This window comes from Orussus abietinus, unplaced genomic scaffold, assembly GCF_000612105.2.
Source record: "Orussus abietinus isolate OABI.00-Male unplaced genomic scaffold, Oabi_2.0 scaffold275, whole genome shotgun sequence".
NCBI lineage: Eukaryota > Metazoa > Arthropoda > Insecta > Hymenoptera > Orussidae > Orussus > Orussus abietinus.
Window position 1 is genome coordinate 40886 of NW_019394457.1, and position 23830 is coordinate 64715.

The 23830-nt window shown below is 38.5% G+C and overlaps 1 protein-coding gene across 3 annotated transcripts in view; it reads right to left on the reverse strand.

Annotated features, from left to right (window-relative positions):
• Positions 1–23830, reverse strand: part of LOC105703882 (dentin sialophosphoprotein) — a 123358-nt gene that overhangs the window by 37539 nt on the left and 61989 nt on the right. For 2 of the 3 annotated variants that reach the window (XM_012432625.2, XM_012432624.2), the window contains exons 3-8: positions 18234–18402; positions 9397–9625; positions 8900–8974; positions 5550–5700; positions 2984–3070; positions 2761–2844 (exon numbers count right to left, since the gene is read on the reverse strand). In XM_012432625.2, coding sequence (XP_012288048.1) covers positions 2761–2844; positions 2984–3070; positions 5550–5700; positions 8900–8974; positions 9397–9625; positions 18234–18393 — 786 coding nt within the window. In that variant the 5' untranslated portion in view covers positions 18394–18402. The remainder of the gene's footprint in view (positions 1–2760; positions 2845–2983; positions 3071–5549; positions 5701–8899; positions 8975–9396; positions 9626–18233; positions 18403–23830) is intronic. The other variant, XM_012432626.2, reaches the window with a different exon arrangement.

Below are 23830 nucleotides of genomic sequence, written 5' to 3' on the forward strand. Positions count from 1 at the left end.
AAATCTGGAGTGCCGATCCTTTTTTACTTGGAAACTCAAGCTAACCCGTTATTACTGGACGCCCCACATCTTGAAGGCTTTATGAGAACCACAAATGGCCAACTTCGAGCTCGCCATATGCGCTTGTTTTGTGAATCGGGTAATTTCCTTTGTTCGGGCATAACGGACACATGAACATAAGTGTAAAGACTGGACGGATGTAATTTAAAAATTATTCGAGGTATTAGTCTCGAAAGATTTCCTAGTTAGGTATGGGGGTTTCCATGGAATATTTTCTATCAATTCAGATTTTCGTGTACACGAAGAAAAATGTAAGGGATATTAATATATTTGAAATGGTACCGAATGTAACGTATCGAGAATGATTAATGCTTAATTAATTAAATTAATTAATAGTAAATAATGTACATCTGATGGAACGTGTATTTCACTCTGAATGTATTAAGATATTTACATTAGCAATAAAATGCTTGTATTAATAAAGTAGAATAAAATATGGGTGTAATTAAAAGAGTTGACGAGCATGGAAAGGAGAAGAAGAAAATACAATACATTGGATGAAATAATTCATTAACAATTCTTACTAGAGTTCAAACGTAACGAGTATTATTGTTGATATCTATTCTAATTCCGCATCCATAATTTTATTACATATTAAAAAAGTAAAGGGCAGAAAATCCCTCTGTGAAGACTTTCGTTATACTTTCATAAATATCGGAAAATCCTGAAAGAGTTGAAATTTCACTACTCCACCGAGAAGAATATTTTTCACAGACCCATCCTAAAAGTGAATATTATCACCCTGTTCCTCCATAATTAGAGGGACCGAGAAATCCATGCTTGAGTTTCAAAAAGTTTTATGAGGAGCCAACGAAAACTCTAAAGGGTGAATTTACTTTGATAAATCTAGAGTATTGAATTTCAGATTTAGAATATAAAACCTTACATCCGAACGTTTACTTCGTAGTCTCCCAATAATAAACCTTGGAAAATTATAGTAAAACGTGATAATTCATGAAACACATTTTTACTTTTATCACGTTTTTCACTTACAAGGAAGGTATCCCAGGTCGATCTCTCCGATATGATTTCTTCTATAATATGTTATAGTAGACTAAAAACTAAGCGACACGTATTTTTTTTTTCTGCCATTAAGTACTTTAAAAGGGTGAAACCATTATCCAAAGTAAGGCATGTCAAGGGGCGATTTGGTAGTTTCACCCACAAGAACATAATATTTTTTAACCAGTCCACCTGGAAAAGCTTTCTCATAACAAGAAATGAAAAATGTAATTTTCTCAATAAAAAAAAATTAAGGGATGAGCCACCCCTCAGAGGGGTGAGCGTTCGGAGGTAATTGCCCCGACCAATATTTTTTTTTCGGGAAAATTTAAAGACACGTCGTATTTCCTTCGTGTTCATACACAACATATATTTTTTTCAGATTTTTAGACTTCAATTTGACCATTTCTTGTATAAATGTAATCACATGTAGGGGTGGCTCATCTCTTAATTTTTTTTTAATTGAGAAAATTATATTCTTCATTTCTCGTTATGAGAAAACTTTTCCAATTAGATTAGTGAACAAATATTATGTTCTTGTGGATGAAACTGCCAAATCGGCCCTTGACATGCCTTACTTTGGATGGTGGTTTCACCCCCTTAAAGTGTTTAATGGCAAATATAAAAAAAAATACGTGTCGCTTAGTTTTTAGTCTACTATAACATATTATAAAAGAAATCAAATCGGAGAGATCGACCTGGGATACCTTCCTTGTTAGTGTCCCCTGCGCTCGCAAAGTTGGAACTATCAAGTATGACTGGAAGTTGGTGATCTACGTTCTTCCTTTTTAATTATCTTTAGTTTTGCGCCTCGTTAACGGAAGTGAATGGTCTAAGTTTCCAAGCCGAAAAGAATCAAGCTTATCGAGGGAGCTTGAAGGTATAATAATACCGAAAAGGGATAAGAGGACCGATTGCGTGAATAATTCTTGTTGATTTGGCTTCAACTGATGACGTTCTTCCTTTTTAATTATATTTAGTTTTGCGCCTCGTTAACGGAAGTGAATGGTTTAACTTTCCAAGCCGAAAAGAATCAAGCTTATCGAGGGAGCTTGAAGGTATAATAATATCGAAAAGGGATAAATGGACCGATTGCGTGAATAATTCTTGTTGATTAGGCTTCAACTGACGACGTTCTTTCTTTTTAATTATCTTTAGTTTTACGCCTCGTTAACGGAAGTGAATGGTTTAAGTTTCCAAGCCGAAAAGAATCAAGCTTATCGAGGGAGCTTGAAGGTATAATAATATCGAAAAGGGATAAGTGGACCGATTGCGTGAATAATTCTTGTTGATTAGGCTTCAACTGACTGCGTTCTTCCTTTTTAATTATTTTTAGTTTTGCGCCTCGTTGACGGAAGTGAATGGTTTAAGTTTTCAAGCCAAAAAGAATCAAGCTTATCGAGGGAGCTTGAAGGTATAATAATATCGAAAAGGGAAAAGAGGACCGATTGCGTGAATAATTCTTGTTGATTAGGCTTCAACTGACTGCGTTCTTCCTTTTTAATTATCTTTAGTTTTGCGCCTCGTTAACGGAAGTGAATGGTTTAAGTTTCCAAGCCGAAAAGAATCAAGCTTATCGAGGGAGCTTGAAGGTATAATAATATCGGAAAGGGAAAAGGGGCCGATTACGTAAATAATTCTTGTTAATTTAGCTTCAACTGACTGTATTAGTGCCACATCGGATCCAGGAATACTTACGTGCACGATGCTCGTCTCCAAACCGGAGGTCGATGTGGCCAGCTGATTCCGGTTCTCTATGACCGTCTTGATCTGCTCCAGCACCTGCGCACACGGCATACCTTTTAAATCCAATTACGCCGATCGTAACAGCCAACGATTCCTCGTCGACGAGCAATGCGCCTGACTCGCATACCCAGGAAAGGGTACTTTAGATATCGATAGACCACAAGATGAAACTCACCCGAAGGGATATCCTGTGCCTGTGCACGACGCGCGGGGTGGTCTCCTTGTCAACGTGAACGGAATCTCCGGACTTGCCTTGCCTTCGCTGTGAACAAAAAGAAGGGTCTTCTAAATAAGGATCAATGCTACAATAAGATATTTATGCGAAGAAAATGGCTTATCGTAAACATTGAATGTTTAGCTCTCTAAAAATTCCTACATGAATTTCTAGAGAGTGAACAGAAAAACGAATTGGCGTTTCGGTAATCACGTAAGCGTTTTTGAATTTTTAGAATATTATTACCGTGGACGTCGCCTCTTTTCTTTTTCAATTTTTAGGCAAAATATCAAATTTAGTATACTTTTGATAAACGAAACGGTATTGAAAGGATATCTCCATTAAATTCATGACGCTACGCTAAAGATATGTTTTCATTTTTTTACCTCGTTTCTGAATATGGATCTTAGTTTTTACCGAAAAGTACGCTTGGTACTTTGGAAAATTTCATTTATACCATCATGTCAATCAATCATAGATATTTAGTATGTGAGGTTCTTAGAATAACGGCGAGTCTTTCGCAGATAATTATACCATAGGTGTTAGCAAGCGAGGCACGCAACAGCAGACAACATATGTATCGGTCTTAAGTTAGTTAACACGTGCTCGGAATGCCATGGTGCTGTGATTCAAATTAAAGTCTACGGCATGATAGGAGACTGATTAATGGAGACGATCGTTGCATCGACAAAATTCTTTACTACTAGTTCTCAGAAAATTGCACCAGTTACTCGGAATGAATAATAAATCTATATCATATCGGTATGTATCAGATATTAACAGATTCAGTTTAAATTAATGAATTTGGACATTGAATATATTAATTGAAATAAAATTAACGGATGCAAAGAAAATTATTATTCTTATTAACTTTGCCAATTTTTCAACATTTCCATTTTGAAGGGAAAACCAAAAAGCGCTTCTCCTTCAGGATTTAAATAAACAGAAATAATGATATATTCTGTAAGTCACTAGGGTTTGATAAAAATATCGGTTAAATTACGCATTTGGTGTCCACGTTCGATTTTTAATTTGATAAATAAATAATGATATATTCTGTAAGTCACTAGGGTTTGATAAAAATATCGATTAAATTAAGCATTTGGTGTGCACGTTCGATTTTTAATTTGATAATTAAATAATGATATATTCTGTAAGTCACTAGGATTTGATAAAAATATCGATTAAATTAAGCATTTGGTGTGCACGTTCGATTTTTAATTTGATAATTAAATAATGATATATTCTGTAAGTCATTAGGGTTTGATAAGAATATCGATTAAATTAAGCATTTGGTGTCCACGTTCGATTTTTAATTTTGCAACAAAGGTCATCGATATCTGCTCGTTAACTTTTCAGTTGAGAAATTGTGACTCTGCAATACAATGTTGACGACTACCTTGAGGATAACGGATAATTAAGGGTCCGTGATAAGCGATTTAATGAACCGTCCAGAACAGGTTTCACCGTAGAAAAGAACTCCCTTCACATTTTTGTAGTCTCGGAAGTAACGGAAAGTAAGATTCAGCTAACCATTTCCGATTGCTTCTAATTTAGTAACGACTCGTCAAAAATAGACCGAAAGAAATATCCTGAACAAAATGCGTTGGCGTTCGCTATCTAATTGAAAATATTATTACTTCCTCAAAATCGCCCCAGATATATTTCCAAGTATAAACATTTTTCTCCCGCGAATGGCAAGGATAAAATTGAATTGATCTTGGAATCCCAAAGTCTTTTTCGAGAAAACAAATCGATTTAAGGCGATATGAAAGGGTCATTCTATATACATATAAAACGTCGAAATACTTATAAAGCTTTTCTTCAAACTGAGCGCACCGAATAATTTCAAACTTTAACACGTGGTTATGAAAATCCTGAGATAGAACTCGATGCCCGTGAAATTTACATTTTTTACAAAAAAAAAAAAAACGTAAATTTGGTTCTACTCTAAGCTAAATAAAAAAAAATTTTATTTTGGAAATGAAACTTTACGAGCATCGCGTTCTTCCTTAGGGTCTCCGTAATAACGTGTTAACGTTTCAAATGATTCGGTGCCCCCAGTTTGGAGGAAAGTTTTATAAATATTTTTACGTTTTAATGTATAGAATGCCCCTTTCATATGTGTCATTAATTATGAAAGTGTCTAAGTCATGTATTTTTTGTTTCGAAATTACATTGAATTAATTTAGTTTGAAATAATGTGGCGTGAAATAACTGATAAACTCATTTTTTTTTTTTCAATTTTGACTTAGACCACTTTCACAATTATGGGCACATATCACCTTAACGAGATTTCCGAGTTAACACATGCACCGTTCCAAGTTTTGCGACACTTGAGAAGGTGGTACCATTTCCTCGAAGAGTCTGCAATTTGCGGTTACCGGCGGTGCGTACGGCCGCTTCTATTCCGGTAATTGACCTTATTGCGGACCGAAATAGTCGTCGGGGAATTTCCCCGGTGAGAATGGCCAACGTAGGAAGACTTATGGGCAGGTCAGGCGTAGCGAAAGTGTTGATTACCAACCTCCAAAGTAGCGAGAGTATCCAGGGAAGAGAGCGGCCGGCTGTGGGCCACTTCTCCGGGGAAGACGCTGTCGTGAGACACCGAGAGTTGTGCGGTACCGCCGCGTAATTTCGCGAAGGACTCTTCCACGCCGCTTCGCCGTAGGAAGATACTAAAATCAAAAGGAACGCGCATTAACGGAAAGGGTACAATTAAGACGAGGTGAAAATCTACTGGGGTAATTACAGGAAGCTTCCGCTAAGCCAGTCCAGAGATTTCGTATTAATTGTTACAAAAATACAGTTTTCCCCAAATTTTGATTTACTCACAGAATTCGAATATGAGGATTGCAAGGGGACGTGAAAGTGACATCTGAAGGATCAACCGATCATGATACTTTTCTCCGAACTGGGTGTGCCGAATTGTTTCACACATTAAAACGTGGGGGTGGTGCTTCTACGGAAGGTCCCGACACTAATAAAATTTCATCTTTTATAACAAGTTTTTAAAACATCTGTGAACAAATTTGTCAAAAATTGAAATTTCATGAGCTTCAGGACCTTCCTTACACCCTTCATATTTATATCGTAAAGTTTGAATCGATTCGGTATACCCGGTTTGGAGAAAAGTTTCGTGAACGAGAACTCTTTCACGCCACTTTCACATCCTCTTATGTCTCATTTTTTACAGAACAAATACGGATTTCAACTTAAGTAATTTTCAGAAAGCTTCCGCTAAGCCAGTCCAGATATTTCTAGTTAATTGTTACAAAAATACAGTTTTTCCCAAATTTTCATTTACTCTCCGAATTCGAATATAAGGTTTGTAAGGGGACGTGAAAGTGACATCTGAAGGATCAACCGATCATGATACTTTTCTCTGAACTGGCCGAATCGTTTCACACTTTAAAACGTGTGGGTGGTGCTTCTACGGAAGGTCCCGACACTCATGAAATTTCATCTTTTATAACAAGTTTTTAAAACATCTGTGAACAAATTTGTCAAAAATTAAAATTTCATGAGCTTTAAGACCTTCCTTATACCCTTCATATTGATATCATAAAGTTTGAATAGATTCGGTATACCCGGTTTGGAGAAAAGTTTCGTGAACGAGAACTCTTTCACGCCACTTTCACATCTTCTTATGGCCCATTCTTTACAGAACAAACACGAATTTCAACTTAATTGATTTTCAAATCACATTCCTAATCTGTCATTCCAAAGAATGTAGATAATTTCCAAATAGTACTCCATTTTTTTAGTATCTCCGCACAAGAAATAAGAATTTCAGGAATGACTTTCTAGCGAGTTGCGAATTACTGTAAAACACCCAGCAGATTTCGCATTTTCAGACCCCCTTTAAGGTGAAGTGAAACACGTCGAGGAACTTGATCGACGTCGATAAAGAAGATTTTCCTAACTACCTACGTTACTGACGTTTGCTTTTATATTGACAGTTGTGTCGAATTATATTGGGTATTGTACCAAATGACATACTCCACCTGACGTTTTCGTACAATAAATGTCAAGAAATCGAAGTAAAACTCCAGAAATCCTCTGGATTCATGCTTTCTGGGGCCCTAATTGACTGCAGAGGGACACCCTGCGCCATCTGTGATTTCCAGGTCAATTAAATTTTCACTCCGAGACCTCGTATTCCCATCGTTTTAGCATAGAAGCGCATACAACACTTTTTTTGCCCTTATCCCGTTCAAATGCGAGTTTATCGACTACCAGAGTGTTCTAAATTATCGTAAAATTGTTCTGACTCTTTCGTTTCTCATATCAAAGCCTTCGACAATTATCGATCGAATATATCGATCGAAATATGAGAACTCGCCGCCATTTTGATTTTGGTCTGGGCTGAGTTAAAAAACTTTTTTAAAAAATCCAAATTTTCAATGTGTCAGGACAATTGTTAGATGATCAGGAGCGATGTGTCAAAGTTTCGGACAGTTTGGTCCAATACCCTTAAAAAAAAGTGTTGTATTCGAATCGACTGATTTAAAGGGGGGTTTCACTTCACCTTAACGACGGACAAAAAAAGTCATTTTTCCAAGCTGAAGGGGTACGCAAGCTTCACGCGAATTTGGTTATCGATAAGAATTTACGCGATCTTGGAATCTTGAATGCATGCATGCGATTATTCCGTGGTCGTTATCTTTATGAAATCCCGCATGTACCGGCGATGAAACGAGCTGTATACGTTGTAATAGAAACGACCATAAGTCTTGCCACAGTACGAGGCGGTTATTACAATTATTTTTGTTCGACGACAACCCAACGGTATTCCGTGAAAGTATGAAGCGTAGCTGATTATCGGTACCCGTGGGTCTAAATTAACTTCACGTACCACCTGTTCTGTCAATAAGGTGATTATCTTTTCCGAGGCAAATGTTTGTCCCATTCTCGTACAATAAACGTTACAGTGTGCGCACAGGTGGTAAAGATCAGTCGGAATGTAATAATTACGTAATGCCTATAACCGTAACGTTAGCGTACCACATTCTGGCGTTTTCCTACTAAAAGTAAAAATGTTACAGGGGACATTTTAGCACTGCACTCGAGAATGCCTACAATTACCGGCGGACCGCGTTCTGAGAATTTGTTTTATGTTTTGTACAACTGCCACTTTTATGGAAAAATGTGTGCGCTATAACGAGAGGTAATCGAATGTTAAATCTTAGCATAAGAAAAAACGAGGGAAAAAGTGAACGAAAATATGCTTCCCGTGAGTTAAGTTCTTATTGTTAGGCGTAATTAAATAGTATTAAAGCGATAATTTTTGCGAGTGCAAGTTAATCGCAGAGAAATAAAACCTTATTTTGCTTTCTACGGAATGCTGCACTTAATTTGAGACTGAAATGCCAAGCATCGTAATTCTGTTAGGAGTACACCCAGAGAAATGCTTTTTTTCAATACATTTATTCACGTCAGTATTGCTCTTTACCATAATTTCATTTAATCAATAAACAAACTTTATCTTCACAGTAAAATAATTTTTTGAGTAAACAAAAATTGGGTTATATAAAAAAAATCATTAAATTAAGAAAAATGATTAACTGAATTAATTATTTTAATTCATTTATACGATTAAGGGACAGCTTCCCCGCTTGATAAAGCTTAATTTTGTTAACAAATTCATTGTTAATCGGTTAAAAGCATTTTTTTTCTAGGTGTAGATTAAGCAAAGTAAAGCTGGAAATTGGGAGTGTAAATTATGTGTAACATATTTCATCGACGTTAAAATGGAAGCCTCAATGGACACAAATCAACTCAAGTAAGGACTGCACATATGGCTGCAAAAGACACAAGACACTCTGACAAACATCGATCATGAACGACCGATTGGTTTAACGAATCCATATTTACTGTTTGAAGGATTGACGTGTTTTGAGGGACGTCGAAGCTATTCTGTACTTTCTCTGCCAGCCGGTCGGTGGTTTGCTAAAACGAAAATAAAGATCTATTGAATCTTCCTCAAAATCATCCTTGCCATATCTCTTTCCTATATTCGATAATGTCACTTGATTAGTAGAGGCAGTTCCGACGTCCTGCCGACTTTTAGTTCTGTCAATGAGTAATGCTTAAGAAGACACATAAGCGAAGAATGTGAAATTTGAAGACTACCTGAGCTTCTGAATATCTGATCAGTAACATTTATTCTATACCGTATTAAAACAAATTAATAGAGAAAAGCTATTTTGACATGAAGATACAAAAATTAGATTCAATTTCGACGCTTATCATTTTTCCAAAAGTAATGACATATACGTTGAATACGTATATTTGGGTAACGTTAGTACTTTTTATTCAAATTTTACATCCTTAATATGCATCCCCTATAATTAATGGGAGGTTTTAGATACCTGTCTCTGTCACAGGAATCCGTCAGGAGTTCGCTAGCACTGCGACTTCGAGCTTCCTCAGGACGTCCTGCAGGATGCCTGAGAGTGATATTTTCTCGGTTTCGGTTCACTAAGTCACCATCTTGATCGCCGATACCAGGACTCAGTCTAGAATCGGCAGCACCTCGACTTTTTCTACGGAAAATTCTCCGAAGTCCCCGAAGTGGATGAAAACGTCGCTTTTTCGGTTCTGAAAATATTAACATTTTTTTTTTTTTGTGAAACCTGCAGATGTGTCGTTGCAAAAAATTAATTCAATGCCAAAACTGACTAACACTGTTACACGAATAATAGATGAATTAATTAAATATTTGTCTTAACCCTCTATGGGCCGAATTTTTGTTTTAAATAAAAAAAAATTGGGGGAACGAAAAGTCAGCAATTAGGAACCTATATAAGCAAATGAAAAAAAATTTTTCATTTAAAATGTGACCTGAAAGTTACACGGGCTCATAGAGGGTTAACAGAGAACGTTAATTGTTACACCTCGAGTTTTTCTACGGAAAATCCGAATAATAGATGAATTATTTAAATATTTGTTTTAACAGAGAACGTTAATTGTAATACAAGCGATATCCACCATTTCTCATATTTTATTTCCTATATTTTGATTTATCGTTATCGCTTCATTTGTCATTGATAGACGAACATGATTAAGCTTAAATCTGTTGAAAATAATATAAAATTAAGCAATCTGCACTGCATAAGAAATATTACGATGTACGATAGAAACTGTCACGGCTGGAATATTAAGAAGCGAGGCAAAGAAATGGAAAAATAATGTAGGCATTGTACCAAGTCCTCCAGGTTTTGTTATTTTAATCTCCATGTCTTTTCCGCAATCATCATGTTTTAATTGATCCTTCGATCCGGTTAATTAAATCGAAAGCCAAAGCATTTTAAGTCGATATTACGACATCGTTTATTTTATTACCATCATGTCCAATAAACCACTTTAAAATGGCTAAGCCATTCCGAGCATAGAATTCAGGCAATTATCGCTTGCAATGATTTTGAACGAATCTCAATCATTGTATAATCTGGAGAATTCCTGTGGCGAAGCGTAATTTCTAAGATATTTTTAAATCGTAAAAATAAATATGTAAAAATAAATATATAAAAATTCAGCCACAATAATGCCTGTCGTTTGATCGATGTACATCCTCGAAATATCGTGATGATTCAAGAAACATCAGATTATAGTATTATATTTATAGATTTTAATATTGTGTATTGTTTAATCAGTAACAGCGCGATCACGAAATCGGAGTATTTGCAAATAGAAGAAGAAATCAAGAATTTCTAGAATACGGCGTTAATTCTGCATACGATATTGACCCGCGAGGAAGCGAATAGACTCCGCTCGGTGAAAATAGAATAATGGATCCCCGTGGCGCTGATAATAGTCCTCTGGAAATAATACTCTCGGGAAATGAAGAGACGACAGACGGCGGCCGCGCGAATAGCTGGAATCGCTTAGTCGACGAAAGAAGAGTCTCTCCGTATCTCTCGATATGTCGATGAAAAGGAATTGCATCGTGGTCCCGATCCAGCAGGTTCAATATTTCCCTGCGGAGAGCCCATTTTATTCGGATTATCCATTAAACAGCCCTAATTAAAACTGCGCTATAAACTGTACTGGATGAAATTATCTCGAGTGTGATTATCTTTCCATGGTATTTCAAACACAGAAAAACGCTTGCTGGAAAATAATTAACTTTGCATACAACATTATAATTTTAATGTAGTATGCATTTATCTTATCAGTAAATAATTGTCATTTTATAGGTAATTAAGGGCATGTAGATTAATCTGATTGCTTCATGTAACGAAAATATAATCTATAAATATCACTTAGAGAGGATATTAATACTTAAAAGAATTACATATTTTAGCAACCTTCAATTTATGGCATTTTGTGCGAAAAAACGTGTGTAGCAAGGAATTCTTTTCGAACCATTATTAGCCGTCTCTTGTTATACTGTTTTTTACGATCACTTTTGAAGTTTGATCTGGGACATTTCCGAATACAAAAAATTCGTACATTTTCAAGTTACTTTCTTTTAATCCGTATAATAAAAAATGACACGTGGAAATTTTTAATTACAATGAAAGTAGAAAGATAGTGATTGCATTCATGAATCTTTCAATTAAAAACAATGACGAAGGATATAAAATAAATGTTCGACTGTAAGTGCTATCTTCATTAAAAAAAAAAAAAAAAAAAAAAGAATCATAAGAAAGAGAAATTCCTAAGACATCAACGCAGCAACGATCTTATCATAGAATGGAAAGTGGGCTCAAATCAATTAAACTTGAAAAGAAAATTAGATGAAGGAGGAAAGTTTGTCAGTGAAAGTACCTGAATGCATTCCATAGACAGTCAAGAAAACAATCTCTGACCCGAAGCCATTACCGCGGAAAGTTATTTAGTCACAAAAGTCCGAATTTCTTACATTTTCAGAGTCAGACGTATTATCTGTTCGGCTCAGGGCGTGATAAGTAGTGAAACTAACTTCTAACGCAGTAAATAGGGAATGAAGTTGATGAATCGACGGGGAGCTGTGGTCTCTTCGCGAGCAGACTCCTCAAGGGGCTTTTGAGTAATAACGTGGATTAAACTGTCGATGGTTCTTGTCCTATCGATCTAGAGTCCTTGAGGGACGGAGAAAGAAGTACAGAAGCCGCAGGGGTTCTAAGTGGAGGGGGACAGAGGAAAAAGCCGGTGATAAGCAAATGGCGAGTCTTGCGGAGTGACGCACTCGTTAATACGTCGATACCGCTTAATTGCGAAATAGAGGGGAATCTGCAACAAACAGCGAAGGAACACCTTGCGAGACTTACAAACAAAGTCCTTTCTCTTGGGATTGGAAATTGCCACGATGAACATTTACTCCTGCCGTTGAATAAACCAAGGTTCTCGTTAACAGAACGTCCGGATATTTATTTCTTACAGTTTAATAAAAAACATACATCAGCAGATACTCGTAGCTCCCTTTGCAATCAATAATTGATTTTTACTCCGTTGTTGTGCGAGATTCCATGTGTTAATTGCTTGGTTCCTGAAGTGTTCGTTAACTTTTTGATAACGGAGTAGTTATAAAAAGAGTACCAATTGTACGGTAAAATGGTAAGAAATAAACTGTATTTGGGAGTCGTTTATCCCACGAAAGCGTTTCTTATACTGGGCACGTTTAGGAATTCTTTGCAGTCAAGGTGTTAAAATACATATAAAAAATACAGAATTCGGTAAACTTGCAAGAATTAATTCAAATACGGTATTGACGTTCTCGAGGCTTTTATTAATCAGTGACTGTAATGCTTTTCTTACATATCACTAAAATAATGATCATAAATGCTATGGAAATAATTCAGGTAATTGTCATAAACAAATCCTACTTACAAATAATTTTGTGAATTTTTCTTATTTAATTACATTTGGTTTTAAATTACGCAGAAAGTTGTAGGCTTGCACAGGCATGAGATTTCGATGGAATTTATAATTTGTTCAATAGATGCACTTGTATCAAACGTGGGCCAAATTGTATTGAAATATTTTGCAAAAATAATTAATTTGAATTGTCAAACGAAATGGTACTATCGTATTTGACAAAAACGGTTGATTTGAGCTATTAACGAAGAGAAAACAATTTCTGTTATTTTTTTCAATTAAGGAAAGAAACAAGAAATAAATTTGACGAAGTTCTGCCCACAGAAAATTCATTTTGTACTAATACCCGTTATTCGGTGTTGCAATCATAATTATTATATATGATCGTTCTAATATTTTGGATATTGTGACTAGGAGAATAAAGCTAATCAACGCCTTGACAGGCGCAATAGATAAAATAAATACACCTTGGTTGTACTTTCTACTATGTACTTCGTACTATGATAACGCAGAAGTCGGTAAAAAAGAATCAAAATAGGGAAACATTTCATACCGAGGAATCTGTCAATTCCGGTGAAAAGAAGTACTGTCAACGAAATTGATGGTAACGCGATGATACCACGATTGTTGTAAGACTCGAGCAAGTGTATCCGAGTGATTACGGATCAACAAAAATGCATCATTGATAAGATTAGACTATACCGCTATCGCAAAATTGGCTTTACCCATTTCGCGTGAATGTATTTGCTAAAGCTATCTTTATACGGCTTCGAGCTGACGTATTTTTGACTACTTCCTCTCTTATCGATCATGGTTCAAGGTCAAACGATTGGCGATAAAACGTTGCACATTAATTAGATCTAGGGGAGATAATCATTAGATATCTCGACATTCTCCTATCAAAGTTCAAAAGACGTTTTACCGACATTTGTATTCTACGACGAAGTATCATTATCTAACCGTTTTCCCTTCCATCCAAAATGGCAGAATAGTAAAATCAAAAAGTTCACAATAAAATAATGAATATGATCATCTATTTTTGCACAAAAATAACATCAATATCTGTAACTAGAGACAGTTTAAGTCTACAACTGAGTTATTCCACTTTCTTACTAATTGAATAAAACCAAAGACAATTGAGTCTATTTCCTATACCTAAGCAAAAAAACAACGATAATTTCGTTATTTCAAATCCCTTCCCTTCCCTTGTCCCTTGTCCGGAACTTAAGGTGAGATGAAAGTGGCACCAAAGAGTTGTTGTTCATGAAACATTTTTCCACCCTGAGTGTACTGAATCGATTTAAACTTTAGAATATAAATACGGAGGGTATAAGAAAGGTTCTGAAACTCATGAAATTTCAATTTTTTTTTAATTTGTCCATAGATATTTTTAAAATTTGTTATACAAAATGAAATTCCATATGCGTCAGGATCTTCCTTATAGCCTCTACATTCACGGTATAAAGTTCGGAGAAAAGTTTATGCCACTTTTCCATCCCCTTAAGACTGTCCAGCGAGAGTTTAGGACGAAATGACCGAAAAAACGAAACTACCATCTTCTTCCCTTCCGCGAATGTATATAATGCTGGAATTGCCACTTTAGCACAATTCAATAAAATTCGTTGCAAAATTTATTGCTAATTTATTGCTATTTTATTCCACAAAAAGAAAATTTTTCGCTTATACTTTTCCGAAAAATGGCGATCTCAGCTTTATATAAAGCTAGCATTGCCACAATAAAAAACAATTATTAAGTAAATGTTCATCGATGAATTATATACCAGAATTTATTGCTAATTAATTTCTCGCAGAAAAACCGAATTTTAATCGGAGAGAATCGCCACCCCTAGTGCTGATCGCAAGACAGAAACATGAAAAACATGGGAGAATTTAACTATTTCTTCACGTGGGAATTAATTGCTAATTAATTGCTCCGAGAAGAACCAATATCTTCGTAAAAATGCAATTTTCTAACCTACATTAATTAGCGATTAATTCCCACGTAAACAAATAGTTCGATTCTCCCATGTTTTTCGTGTTTCTATCCTGCGATCATCACTAAGGGTGACGATTCACCCCTTTAGGGCTGAGCAAAAAAATTGAAATTTGGTTTTTCTGCGAGCAATTAATTAGCAATAAATTCTGGTATATAATTCATCGATGTACATTTACTTAATAATTATTTTTTATTGTGGCAGTGCTAGCTTTATATAAAGCTGAAATCGCCACCATTTTTTGGAAAAGTATGAGCAAAAAATCTTTTCCTTGTGCAATAAAATAGCAATGAATTAGCAATAAATTTCATTGAATTGTGCTAAAGTGGCAATTTCAGCTTTATATACATCTTCTGCGAACGTAATCACGAATTGCGAATTGCGTTTCGCGGAGTAGAGCATGAGCGATCCCGTCAGGGGTCTAAACTATTACCGTAGGCGTTAGCGGCACGATAACATTCGCCGGATGCCGGATAATCGAACGGAAGGCACAATGCGATGCGGTGGGAAGCGCAGAAGGCGGCAGGAAATCCCTCCGATGTAGTGCATTTACCCCGTGCATTTGGAATGGGTGTACGAGCAGGGTCTCAAAAGTCAAGAAATCGATATTCATCGATACTTCGATTGAAAAATTTAACAATATGACATTCAGATTTTCTTTCACGGCGTATAACGTGGAATAGAAAAATTTAATTTTTCCATTAATTTCCCCCTTTGCTGCAAGAGCGGGGTTGCTCTCAGAAGCTACATTGTCCTACTGCCACCTAACGCACTCCGTGTTGTCTGTATACCCACTCAAAGGCAGAACGTGATTGCAGCGATTATTTTAGATATAAACGTATGATATGAAGCAGACTACGTCATCCAAGGGAGTTTCTTTTGGGTAAAATCAATTAAGGATAATGAGTTAATCGCGAGTGGCGGATCTGCCGACATAGGTGAGTCCAGAGAAGTCGCGAATTGTGTCGCGTCCTGTAATTTCTCATCGCAAAACATCTATTTCTAATCTGCAATAAAATTTTAATATTCTCTACAGTACTTTTGGGGCAGTTTTCCAAAGAATCAGGGAAATCATTGTACAATTGCGAGGCAATTTAACAGGAAGCGTGTTTGTCTTTCCCTTCTCTTGATAGAGAAGAAAGTGGTTGACCAAAGTCGATTAATGAATTCAATAAGGTTACTTTATATTAAATTGCGACATGACGATACGCTGATTCTTCTACTTCTAATGATTGCGAGAAAATGTAAATAATTAATTTGTTCAGTTATTACTGACGAGTTAAACCGAGAATACAAATTCGTCAAATTTTGGCAAAAATTGCTTCTTATTAGTATTTACGTTCTATGGCGTATATTATTATTGATTAACGCAACGGAAACGCCATGACGAGGATACTTCTACTGTTTAAATACAATCTTGTTTTAATTTCATGACAGAATGTACATACGGGAGTGCTGACACGTGTTGTATGACGCGTGCTATATCAGCGGATCGTGGGTGGACTAGCGGTATTTTTAATGATAATTCGTGTACGCAAGGTTCCCGCCTTTGCGTAAATAAAGATGATTCACTTCACAGTTCATTGTACTCTTCTCAGATTGTGAGCAAGAGCTAAGGGCGGGTAATAAATGAAATTATAACGTGTCAGTTGCTACACTTCAGCCTCGTTTTAACGAAGTTACGCACTATATCCGAGCAATTGCCATAGACACGCGTGGTCACTTGTCAGCGCCAATTTGTACATCGTATTCAACGCGTTAATGTACATACAAGCCCGTAATTGTCCCGATTAACATTCACATTTACGCTTACACGAAAAAAAATATCCAACTAAGTCCACGATAAAACATGTCAAATGCAATGAACTATCTTTTAATCGGTGCTCTTAAATCAGCCTAAAACTAGTTTCCAACAAGCGTTGCATGTTTAAATAATTTAAAATCATTATTTGCCAAAAAAACTGTAATACCTAAAAATCACAGTCACGAATACCTGATAATCGTACATTTTGTTTAATTTAGCTAAAGGAGTCTATGACCATATCTCGGTAATTACAAGCATTGATTAAATCAACATGGGATCACTTTATCTTATCCTAAACGATATACGTTACTCTCTAATATGTACGATTTTTATTTTTAGGTGTTACGATTCTTTGCGGAGCGGTAAAAAATTGAAAATAAATCCTACCGTCGGTTTAGATATGTAGATAATTCATTTTCTTACATAAACTTATACCGTACTTGCAGGAACGATTAAGATATGAAAATGGCATTTGTGCGGCTACTACAAACGGAGGGTACCGAATAGTTTGAACTTTTACCAAGTAAATATGGATCCCTAAGAAAGGTGACACTCTGACCCCCATAAAATATCATTTTTTAATAAAATATTAAAAATTTTTATAAACCAATGTTAAAAAATAAAATGTCACGGTTGTCCAAACCTTTCTTGGGGTCTACCCATTAAGATCGTAAAATTTCAAACGATTCGGTACACCAGGTTCACAGAAAAATTTCATAAACGAGATCCCTCAGACGCCAGTTTCATACGTCACCTTAAAGCATTATATAATGTTTCTTAATAAATTCTCAGAAATCATTCTTAGGGAGAATCTTTCAACCAGGCATTAAGGGGATGTCAAAGCGGCATCCGAAAGCTCAATTGTTCATAAAACTTTTCTACAAACTGGGTGTCTCAAATCGTTTCATACTTTAAAACGTGAATATGGAGACCCTAAGGTAGGTCCTGAAACTCGGGAAATTTCATTTTGTATAAACTATTTTTAAAATACCTATAAACAGATTTGATAGGAATTGAAATCACACGAGTTTCAGGACCTTCCTTATAGTCTCTTTCGTTCACGTTGTAAAGTTTCAAACCCTTCGGTAAACCGAATAGAGAGAAAAGTTTTATAAACAAAACCTCTTCGACGCCACTTTCACATCACCTTAACACTATTTCTACCATGACTTTGTGTATACCTATTTCGACCAAAAGGTTTTGATGAGCTGGAGGAAAATTCTACCGCTAAATAAATTCAACAATTATTATACGAAAACTCGGAACATTAATTGAGAAAAAATTATTAAACTGAAAATAATTTCAAGTTAAAATTTTAAAAGATGTCTCGACACCTTTGGTAGAAATAGTGTTAATAAATAAACCATCACCCAGTAATGGAGGAAATTGATACCGCTAAATAAATTCAACAATTATTATACGAAACCTCAAAACATTAATTGAGAAAAAATGATTAAACTTTGAGAATAATTTCAAGTAAAAATTTTAAAAGGTGTCGAAAGACACCTTTGGTAGAAATAGTGTTAATAAATAAAACATCACCCAGTAATACTAAGGATAGATAAGCAAAGCGAAATAAAAATGGCTATTCCGCACTAAAGCCACTTACCCTTGGGCGCAACGTCGACTTGGTGCGTGGAGAGCTCGACGACGCCGAGGGGATCCCGAGGGGGAGGCGACGCCTCCCTCACGCAGCCCATCAGACTGAGGGCCCCATTGACGCCGCCCCCGCTCCCCGCACTGCCGCCCCCGCCGACGGTGCTGGACATGCCGGTCTTCTGAAATACACGAAAGATTCTACGTTCCACGCACCATTCTCTGACCCTCCTCAGCCAATCCAACACCGAGTTCTCCAGGCTCTCCGATTTCCCGGAAGATCCCATGATCCGCGAACCGAAACCGACGGAAAGCGCGCAACGAGATCACTGAAAACCGTCCAGGAACGTCGAATCGTTCGTCCAATCGAGGGTAGGAAGATCCGTCGACGCCCTCCGTGGATGGTGCCGGACCGTGGTACTTGACCTCAACCTTGATTAACGTCCCCCTATCGCTCGATTACCGGGACGAGTTGAATTTCCCTCTCTTAGCCCAACGTTTCCCCAGGTACTCGAGATTTCAGGGGGAACTTGGAGGGTTTTTTTGTTGCCACGCGAAGCCGTCCAACTTCCGGCTGCAGCCTATTGGGACGGTATGAGCGGAGGTCAGTCCTAGTATCCCAGATGATATCGATTCGTCGAGGCTGACCTTAGCCTCGGTGCGCGATCCCTGCGCGCTCCGATCTCGCGTCGGAGGCAGAGAGAGACTCGATCGCGAGGGTCCTCGGACCGGGAATATTCGAATGCCCCGGTCGGAAGGAGACTGCGGACGTTTGGCCCGAGTCGGCCCGTTCGGAAATCCGGAGGCTCGCCAACGCGTCCCGACGCGACATCGATCCACGGGACACGACTTCACCTTCGGGGCATTTTCCCCCCGCATTTTAACTCCGAGCTTAGTGCACATATATTCCTTTAGATGACTATTTCACTATCACTAAATGATATCATCTTGGGTGTTGGAAATTCCGGAAGGAATCCCGGTTCTTCTTTGGGTACGACGTTTGCGACCCAACTGCGGACGTTTCCCTCGAATCGGCTCCTCCGTGAACCCGGAGGCTTGCCAATGCATCCTGACGCGACATCGACCCGCGAGACCTTATCCTCTCGTTCCGTACCACGGAAATCCCGGCACTCGCGAATCTTCCCCGCGAGACCTTATCCTCTCGTTCCGTTCCACGGAAATCCCGACACTGGCGAATCTTTCCCGCGAGACCTTATCCTCTCGTTCCGTACCACGGAAATCTCGACACTGGCGAATCTTTCCTGCTAGACCTTATCCTCTCGTTCCGTACCACGGAAATCCCGACGCTGGCGAATCTTTCTCGCGAAACCTTATCCTCTCGTTTCGTTCCACGGAAATCCCGACATTGGCGAATCTTTCCCGCGAGACCTTATCCTCTCGTTCCGTTCCACGGAAATCCCGACACTGGCGAATCTTTCCTGCGAGACCTTATCCTCTCGTTCCGTACCACGGAAATCCCGACGCTGGCGAATCTTTCTCGCGAGACCTTATCCTCTCGTTCCGTTCCACGGAAATCCCGGCACCTTCGAATCTTCTCCGCGAGACCTTATCCTCTCGTTCCGTTTCGCGGAAATCCCGACAGTGGCGAATCTTTCCCGCGAGACCTTATCCTCTCGTTCCGTTCCACGGAAATCCCGGCACTCGCGAATCTTCCCCGCGAGACCTTATCCTCTCGTTCCGTTCCACGGAAATCCCGACACTGGCGAATCTTTCCCGTGAGACCTTATCCTCTCATTCCGTTCCACGGAAATCCCGGCAATTGCGAATCTTCCCCGCGAGACCTTATCCTCTCGTTCCGTTCCGCGGAAATCCCGGCACTCGCGAATCTTCCCCGCGAGTCCCGAGGAGACCCCCCGGACGATCGACCGGAGCTCTAGAGCTCGTTCCGAAATCTGAAGGTTTGCCTGGGAAATTGAATGCGATATCAACTCCCGAGCATGACGTCGACCTCGACCTCGACCTCGGTCCTCGCTCATCCGAGACGTCCCGACCTCGGCGCACCCCCCGGATGGGATTCTCTTATTTCGTTCCCGAGGGCTCCCAATAGGCGGAGGGATTTCCCAGCCGTGACAGAGTATTCTAGGGTTCCGGTTTTTCCGCTTTCTGGGGCCTCGGGGCTTCCGGATTTCCTCGTGACGAAAGGTAGGGGAAGCAGGATGCGCGCGCAGCTTAGAGAGGAAGGTCAGGGTCGGCGCACCGCACCCGGCAGACGACGGGTAATGCGAGATGCTCCACCTCGCCTAGAGTTACCGCGAACGCGTCAAGGTCGGCACGGGATAGACTCTTCCGGTGGAGGAATACCCTGTATTACTTCCGTAGTTTAGGAATTATGATTAGGGATTACTAATCGACCCCGATGAAACTCTCATGCTGATGGAACGCGGACGGAGACAATTTTTTCTGACTACTAGGAAAACGGTTTCTGACGGAATTTATTACTACAAAGTATCCGGAACGGTGGAAAGAAGCCTAAAGAGAGTGCAGAGTATAATTTTAATTTTATCGCTGTTTAAAAAAATTAAACGCTCGATACTAAGCTCGATGTAATTGAAGGTGTCAGAGAGATGACGCTTACCAATTAAAAATGAATGTGTTTCTAGAATTTATATTAAGAACGCACAAAGTAGGAAAATCAAGGGATTCCTCCATTTATCGAAATCACAAAAAACCGAATAAGGTTTTTGGATAAGGAGTTGTTTTAACAAGTTATTACCCATTTTTGTCATAAATATTTTAACTATTTGAGTTCAACATTGTAATGGATTTCCTGTCCCAGCGACTAGTTCTAAGCGGGCAGCTCTCGAATTTGTTTTTGTTATACTCAAGATTTATCATTATCATTTTTTGTATTTATATTGATTTTAATTATTACCTACCATAGATGGTCGGTAAGTACAAAATAAAAGCGATGCACTATTCTTGGGCCGAAGAAGAAATACTACACGCAATCGAAATAGCTAACGAATTAACGATTACAGGGGCAGGAAAAAGAAAGGACACTTCATAAATAATTTTACAAAAGAAGAGGTATCCCAGAAATATCTCGTCCACCTTGAAATGTGTATTTTGTGAAATTTGTTTAGATTAAAACCTCTAACCGCTTTGCTCTGATGCAGAACTTGCCGCCTGGGACGGGTAGATAAAGCGCGTTCTTATCACATTTTTATTACCATTTTTATTACCTTTTTTTCTTAAAAAAAAAGGCTAGACAACACCTTTTAGCGTTCAAACATTTAAGGGACATTATTAAAACAACGCACGATTTACAATGAACTTTATGTTTTTACTACTTTTTAGGTTAACCTTCACCCCTTGGGCCTGATTTCCATATACATCCTTTTTTTCTTTAAAAAAAAAAGGCTAGACAACACATTTTTGCATTCGAACGATTAAGGGACATTATTAAAACAACGCACGATTTACAATGAACTTTATGTTTTTACTACTTTTTAGGTTAACCTTCACCCCTTGGGCCTGATTTCCATATGCATACTTTTTTTCTTAAAAAAAAAAAAGGCTAGACAACACCTCTTTGCGTTCGAACGTTTAAGGGACATAATTAAAAGAACGTACGATTTACAAGCATTACAGACCGAGGAAAACGTTTTAAGAACTCGAACCTCGGAACGCCCGGGATGCAGCCGAGAAGGAATTGCGAACGTATTTACGATAAACGCTGTAATTCCATTGTACCAATTTGACCGACACTGCCCGTACAAGTTCCGTCTACTCCGTTAGAACCGGGAGAGGTTTCGCAGATCGTTGCCGGGCAAACAGCTGCGATCCCAGGTGGAGGGATGCACCGATCGACCCGGTCCAACGTCTCTCCCAGTGTACAGCTCGCATTGGGTCACGAGATGGTCTCCATGGTGACTGCACCCGCCCAGGGGTCGCGAGGATCGATTCCGCTCTCGCCCGTCGGTCCGACCCTGACCTTGTCACCACGTGGTCCTGCATCTAACCAATGACGTCATAAATTAACGCAGCGCATCCCATTAAACGCACCGCGGGAATCGAGGGCCAATCGAGCCGCTGGGTCGCGCGCTAATGTGGACAAATAGTGCGGACGGTAGCGCAGTTCCCTACCTTATCGACGGAATAAAATCCAAACCGCATTGGTATCGACGAGCAATCGCGAGACTAATCGCGTTAACTCTCTAGCAACGGCGGATCTACCCACAAAGATATGTGGCCTGGAGGGCTAGTTCTGCCACGAAGAGCGAATTCATGATTCAAAGGTGGTAAAGTGTGTTACGGCGCACGTTTTTCGATGAATCAATCATGGTACACTTCCAAATCTTGCCATGTTTGTTACCTCACTAATGAAAATGTAGCCTGGAGTCCGGTGGAAATTTCAAAGGGAGAAAATAAAGAAAATAGGTAAATGGTAACACTTTTCGTACTTCCCTGACATTGGGTTTGAAAATATAATTAAGTGCGTAAATTATTACGATGAATGGGCTTTTACTGAAGACTGAACTTGGTCTAACGAACGGTTAATCGTTTTCGCTTGGATTTTACATTCGTGTGGCCTGGAGGGCTAGTTCTGCCACGAAGAGCGAATTCATGATTCAAAGGTGATAAAGTGTGTTACGGCGCACGTTTTTCGATGAATCAATCATGGTACACTTCCAAATCTTACCATGTTTGTTACCTCACTAATGAAAATGTAGCGTCGAGTCCGATGGAAATTTCAAAGGGAGAAAATAAAGAAAATAGGTTAATGGTAACACTTTTCGTATTTCCCTGACGTTGGGTTTGAAAATATAATTAAATGCGTAAATTATTACGATGAATGGGCCTTTCGTGAAGACTGAATTCGGTCTAAAGAACGGTTAATCGTTTTCGCTTGGATTTTACATTCGCGACGGTATGGTTTTTAGGAAAACGAAGAAGCAGCGGATCTCAAAAACGTGACGTGCTGCCCCGTGCACTCGACGAGAAGAGTGCAGCACTTAGGAGCAACGGTAATGGAAGAGGTCTATTTGTTTTGCGGCGGTTCAGTAAATCGCAAGTTGTTTGGCAAAACAATGAGTAACGAAGTCACATCGCTGTTCCACTTGACGGTCTAAAGTAACGAAGACGCGTGGGTACTGATTATACCTCGCTTAAACGTCTAATTGAATCGTGCGTTTCTTGAGAAGAAAAAGTAGCAAAGTCTGCGCAATCGAGGCGGGACAAGCAGATGAATAATCGAGTTAAACGAACCCGTGGAAAATGTTATTATGAGGAGATGAACGACACCAAGACTTTCGTGACATGCGACGGAACCGTTGGGCATATCGATGCACGGACTGTCATTGCAAAGTAATGCATAAGGAGAAATTCCGAGTAGTTGTTTGCAAATTATCTTGACGGTATAGCTATGTCATGGGTTTCTTTTAATAATGGTAAATTAGCGGAGTTGTCGAAGAGAAAAGTTGAAATTGAGAAAAAGAAAAGTATATTGCTAATGTTTACCAGTAAGACACAATATTGTCTGCGAGAGTAGATGAATGGCAAGAATAAACTAGTTTCATGTGAATCAAATTATCGAGATGATACATAGAATTATAAAGACATTAAATCGTAAGTAGAAAATCAAGAGCC